The 6,352-nt window shown below is 35.4% G+C and overlaps 1 protein-coding gene across 1 annotated transcript; it reads right to left on the bottom strand.

Annotated features, from left to right (window-relative positions):
• Positions 1 to 3,679: 3,679 nt before the first annotated feature.
• LOC119426388 (uracil nucleotide/cysteinyl leukotriene receptor) lies at positions 3,680 to 4,812 on the bottom strand. Its single transcript, XM_037693952.1, has 2 exons — positions 4,805 to 4,812; positions 3,680 to 4,619 (listed from the first exon to the last, which is right to left on the bottom strand). The coding sequence occupies exons 1-2, from the start codon at positions 4,810 to 4,812 to the stop codon at positions 3,680 to 3,682; spliced, it is 948 nt and encodes a 315-aa protein (XP_037549880.1).
• Between the last annotated feature and the right edge of the window lie 1,540 nt (positions 4,813 to 6,352).

The following is a 6,352-nucleotide window of genomic DNA, read 5'->3' as shown; positions in this document are numbered from 1 at the left end:
TTAGCATCCACGAAGCTAACCCAGGAGTGACAGCAGAGAAACCTCTCAAGAATGCTAATTGATAAAATAAAGACGTGGTTGTTCGATAAATTTACATATAAAGACTAAATGACACGGTAACATGTTTATATATATATATATATATATATATATATAAATATTTGCTTCGATACACTATCGACTAAAAGTTCAGCTCGAGTTGAAAATGTATCGCGCTAAAGCTAAAGATCACAAATAACGGTTCTCAGCTTCCTCCTGGCTGCCTTAGTAACAAGCTCGAAGTACGGAAGCCCAAAAGAGTCAAACAAGATAAAAGTCGATTGGTATTTTTTAATCCACGTTATTTTCGCAGTCTAACAAGAGGACCTGACTTAATTTATCATTGCACGATATATAATTATCTCTTTTCTTTTCCATCTTTTAATTTACCGATTGCTTACTTTTTATGGAATATTTTAGATGATATACTTATTTCCACCTGTTTGGAGGTGTAAAAATGACCAAATTTCTTGTGTTAAAACAATTTGGTTTAGTTTGGAAATTAGGCTCAATCTGTAGATTAAATTATGTTTATGTAAAATAATTATACTCATAATACAGTTTTATCTGTGTATGGGTTGTAACATTCAGATTTTGGAAGAAGAAACATTAAATGTTAAACTGACTTGTATGCATTGATAGTTCCCCAGATAGTGTATGGAGCCACAATTCTTGTTCCATGCTAATTTACTAAAATCTGCTCTGCTGTTGAAGATTTTTCCATCTTAAATTTAAAGATAAAGATATGTGAAACCTTTTTCACACAAAAATGTTATGGTTTGGGGATGTTGCTTTCTCTTTTCTTCAAAGTGTAAAATTTTTTTGTTGTTGCATAAACTGTAAAAAGGGGGTTTCGCTGTAACACAAGACATTGCTCATATACTTTAAAAAAACGTTTTATTTTGTTGTTTTACACTTATCTACATTGCTAAATTTATATATTGCCAAACGCTTTCAATAAAGAATGAATGTCATCTATTGTTTCAGAATGAACATCATTTTTTGTTTTCCAGCTTCCAGTTTTGAAGAGGGGTGGTTGCAATTAGTACATTTTACTGCACAATGTGCTGCAAACATTAGTTTTAGTCATCATGACCTTAACTTTCTGGCACTTCTCAATACATACGTTTTGGATGTAGTTTTCCCTCTTGTTGTTTATATGAAAAAACCTTTAGACATGCTGGACTTTTTAAATTATTGTTATTATATCCAGCTTTGTAGCAAGATGGAAACATGTTAATGTGTCTTTAACTCGTATGTGTCCAGTGGGATTAATTTACCTGCTTCAACAACTATTAACATGTATTTAGAAGTGTCATCCTGCAGGGTTGACGTTAGAAAAATAAAGCCGGTCAAAATATAGAACACAATCTAAATGTGAGGAGAAACAGCAGTTTTTTTTTTTCTACATATATTTTAGGAAGAAATATTTCCCGCAGGAAGGAAGCACCGTTCAGCAAGAAGACAACACATTTGCAGAAAATCAAAAACTTTAATGCAACAATTATTGTTAATATTTGTATTTTCTGTCAGACTAAATATATGTTTTACAGTTAGATAGTAAACATTTTTACATACATTATTCAATATCAATACAGGTCCTTCTCAAAAAAATAGCATATTGTGATAAAGGTCATTATTTTCCATAATATAATGATAAAAATGAAACTTTCATATATTTCAGATTCATTGCACACCAACTGAAATATTTCAGGTCTTTAGTTGTTTTAATACTGATGATTATGGCATACAGCTCATGAAAACACAAAATGCCTGTCTCAAAAAATTAGCATATCATGAAAAGGTTCTCTAAACAACTATTAACCTAACCATCTGAATCAACGACGTAACTAAATACCTGCAAAAGATTCCTGAGGCTTTTAAAAACTCCCAGCCTTGTTCATTACTCAAAACCGCAATCATGGGTAAGACTGCCGACCTGACTGCTGTCCAGAAGGCCATCATTGACACCCTCAAGCAAGAGGGTAAGACACAGAAAGAAATTGCTGAACTAATAGGCTGTTCCCAGAGTGCTGTATCAAGGCACCTCAGTGGGAAGTCTGTGGGAAGGGAAAAGTGTGGCAGAAAACGCTGCACAACGAGAAGAGGTGACCGGACCCTGAGGAGGATTGTGGAGAAGGGCCGATTCCAGACCTTGGGGGACCTGCGGAAGCAGTGGACTGAGTCTGGAGTAGAAACATCCAGAGCCACCGTGCACAGGCGTGTGCAGGAAATGGGCTACAGGTGCCGCATTCCCCAGGTCAAGCCACTTTTGAACCAGAAACAGCGGCAGAAGCGCCTGACCTGGGCTACAGAGAAGCAGCACTGGACTGTTGCTCAGTGGTCCAAAGTACTTTTTTCGGATGAAAGCAAATTTTGCATGTCATTCGGAAATCAAGGTGCCAGAGTCTGGAGGAAGACTGGGGAGAAGGAAATGCCAAAATGCCAGAAGTCCAGTGTGAAGCACCCACAGTCAGTGATGGTCTGGGGTGCCATGTCAGCTGCTGGTGTTGGTCCACTGTGTTTTATCAAGGGCAGGGTCAATGCAGCTAGCTATCAGGAGATTTTGGAGCACTTCATGCTTCCATCTGCTGAAAAGCTTTATGGAGATGAAGATTTCATTTTTCAGCACCACCTGGCACATGCTCACAGTGCCAAAACCACTGGTAAATGGTTTACTGACCATGGTATTACTGTGCTCAATTGGCCTGCCAACTCTCCTGACCTGAACCCCATAGAGAACCTGTGGGATATTGTGAAGAGAAAGTTGAGAGACACAAGACCCAACACTCTGGATGAGCTTAAGGCCGCTATCAAAGCATCCTGGGCCTCCAGAACACCTCAGCAGTGCCACAGGCTGATTGGCTCCATGCCACGCCGCATTGAAGCAGTCAATTCATGCAAAAGGATTCCCGACCAAGTATTGAGTGCATAACTGAACATGATTATTTGAAGGTTGGTGTTTTTTGTATTAAAAACACTTGTCTTTCATTGGTGGGATGAAATATGCTAATTTTTTGGGACAGGCATTTTGGGTTTTCATGAGCTGTATGCCACAATCATCAGTATTAAAACAATTAAAGACCTGAAATATTTCAGTTGGTGTGCAATGAATCTGAAATATATGAAAGTTTCATTTTTATCATTATATTATGGAAAATAATGACCTTTATCACAATATGCTAATTTTTTGAGAAGGACCTGTATGTTCATTCAAAAAGTTGCAACATCTTTAAAAATCTGAAAGTAAGGTATCTAAGGTATCTAGCATTTTTCTGAAGTTTTGGGATACTATCGGTAAATTAAAAAAAAAAATTCCCCCTCGTAATTTTGCCCAATCAGTAAATAATAAAAAAAAAAAGTGGTATTTGCTGCAAAAATTTGTTTCAGATTATTTGCATGTAAAATAAAATATTCTGCAAGGGAAAAACATTGAGGTTTTTTTTTCATTTATGAGTTAACAGACTAAAAATCTTGTGTCGTGTTTTCCAAAAACAGTATATTTTTGTTCTATTACACAAACCAGAAATTATTCAGCAAATGTTTGTAGAGCAACAGAATTACAAACAATAGATGCTTACTTAAATTTGTAATTCTTTATCTTTCTAAAGACGTTTTATCTTTTTTTTTTCTTAAATGCTTACAAACCATGGTTTCTATTTTTATAAAACAGCTTAAAAAAAGTCTTTCTGTAAGCTCGATTTAAGAAGAAATACATCACAGGATCCAGGGCGCCGCTGATGCAGGTCAATGCAGACGTGATCTGATTGGCTCTTTCCAGTGACCTGTTCATTGTTGCAACTTGTTCAAGACTTTGACTTTGAGTGTAGATGATCCTGCACACGTGGTAGGGCACGAACGCAAACAGGAAGTTCATCAAAATAAGAATGATCATTTGTATAGCTTTGGCTTTTATCGGACGTCCTTCCTGCTGCTTGAGCTTCCTCAGTTTCAACAAAATCAGTACACAAGAAATAATTATGGTAATGAAAGGGATAAGAAAAGCCACGGCAGTGGAAATCAAAGCGTTGGGAGATGTCTTTTGGAGGTACAGCATGCTGCACACAACAGTTGAGTTGTCGTGGTTCTTTTTTGAGAAAAGCGACGGACTCATCGAAACAGTAACTATCACCCAAAGTATGACAAGACTTATCTTTGCATTCAAAGGCTTCCTGATTTTTTGAGATCTCAAAGGTAAAACTATAGCTAGAAATCTGTCCAGGCTGATTAAACTCATCAGGAAGAGGCTGCAGTACATGTTCAGGTAAAAGAGAAAGAATGACACTTGACAGAGGATGCTCCCAAAAGGCCAGTAGCCATCAGACAAGTGGTAAACTATACGCATGGGTAAAATTAGGACGTAACTGATGTCTGCAATAGATAGATTTCTCAGGAAGACCTTAAAGGAGGAGGTGCTTTTATCTTGAAAGAAGGCCCACAGCGCCAAGGCATTTCCAGGTACAGCGATGATAAATACCAGGATGTAAAATATAGAAAGGCTGATATCCCACAGAGCCATAGGTGCCTTTTTAGAGTACTCCTCTATAGAAAGGTTTATAGTTGTTGAGATGACAATCAGTCTGGTGTGGCACAAAAGACAAATAACCAGTTAATACATTGTACAGCCCTAGTGTATTCTGCAAACTCAATGTGATGCTGTTACATCCAAACAAAACTGGTAATAAATGTAACTTTCCAAAAATTTGATGTGAAAATATCACATGTAATGATGTCCTGTTTAAAAGAAACAGGACGAGGAACTCACTTTAGCATGACGCAGTTATAAGCTGGTAAGTCATTCCCATACAAAACACTTACATGGGAAAAATATTTTCTGACTTCTATAGCCGTTTCCTAAAATTACCTTGCTTGAAGGAAAATTAGTCACGAAATAGTAAAATCAAATGTCAAGTGCACTTAAATATTACCCGTGCAGTTAAACCCAGCTTCAAATTGTATTTTCAAGTAATCTATTTGTTAACAAAAGGGTGAATTTAAGTGCATTGTCGTTAATTGTAAACTAAATTAATGGGTTTAGACATTATCTTTTTCTACTAAAATATACACTTTAAGTAAAAGATACAATGTTGCTTAAAAGTACATCAATTCTAGTACTTTAAAAATCGAAATATGCTATTGAATGAACTTCTATAACAGTACATTTAGTTCTCTGCTATCTGGCATAGTGTTAATTCTATTCTTACCTTTCAATGCAGTTAAGCAAAACCAAAGACTATAGAAGTGGAATACACTAATGTTAAAGCAACAACCAGGTGAAAAAGCAAAAAATAGGAAGTTGGCCAATTCTGTCTAATGCACGCTACAGTATATTTATTCACACGCAAACATCCGTGGTCAATCATTTGCACACCAAGAAACCGGAAGCAAAACCATTAAAAACACCACAGGTTCAGTGCACTACAAGCATGCAAGTCTTTATTTTTGCTATTTCAACACACTTTTGTCTTGACCACATTGCTCATTTATATCAGGATTTAAAGCTTTACAAAAAGAAAGAAAAAACCAAATATTTACAAAATCTATCTGTGCAAACATTTTTTTTCCTTTTACATCACTCTCCTAAAATATTTAAAAGGCATGCATACAAATAAACTTTGGTATGTTAACAAAACTACTTTTTTTTTTTTTTAGTAGAAGCATTTACTTTATGTACATGTGGTTGAATTGATTAGTTGTTTTCAGTACAGGTGGCATTAAGGGCAATTATACATGTTAATCTTAAACTACAAACACTTGACACTTCAGCCTCACTGAGATTGATGTACTGAAGTACATGATTGAGTTAGGCATGACATGAGTAAATGTACAACTTTGGCAAATAGGCACAACAAAATGAAAAAGTTGCATGATTTATTCTAACAGTTGTAAATTAGTGACGTAAACTGGCAGTTCATATGGGTGAAAAAAGAAATACTTTCAGAAATTCAAAGATAGTACTGAGAATATTTTTTAAATGTGTGCACACGTCATAAAAAATTCATTAAAGGCATTTACAAGTGTTGTTTGAACGTCTGTCGACTCAAGAAACATAGATTAAATATACTAGTTATTCAATTTCATTTTCAAAATAAAAGAATGTACAGATTTTGTGATTGTAAAGCAACTCTGTAGTCCCTACCCTTTAACTACAACAAGAAAATATATTTTCAGCACAATAAAAGCCTTTCACTTAAACTACAAAATCAAGAAAAAAAAAACAAAACTATAGTTTTTGTTCCATTATCAATCATTTTTACAGAACATCTTTTACACCTTTGAATAAAAATCAAACAAAAGAAGCATGATCCGACAT

Source organism: Nematolebias whitei, chromosome 20 (assembly GCF_014905685.2).
Source record: "Nematolebias whitei isolate Nwh7 chromosome 20, NemWhi1, whole genome shotgun sequence".
NCBI classification, from domain to species: Eukaryota; Metazoa; Chordata; class Actinopteri; order Cyprinodontiformes; family Rivulidae; genus Nematolebias; species Nematolebias whitei.
This window is presented reverse-complemented; position numbering and strand designations above follow the sequence as displayed.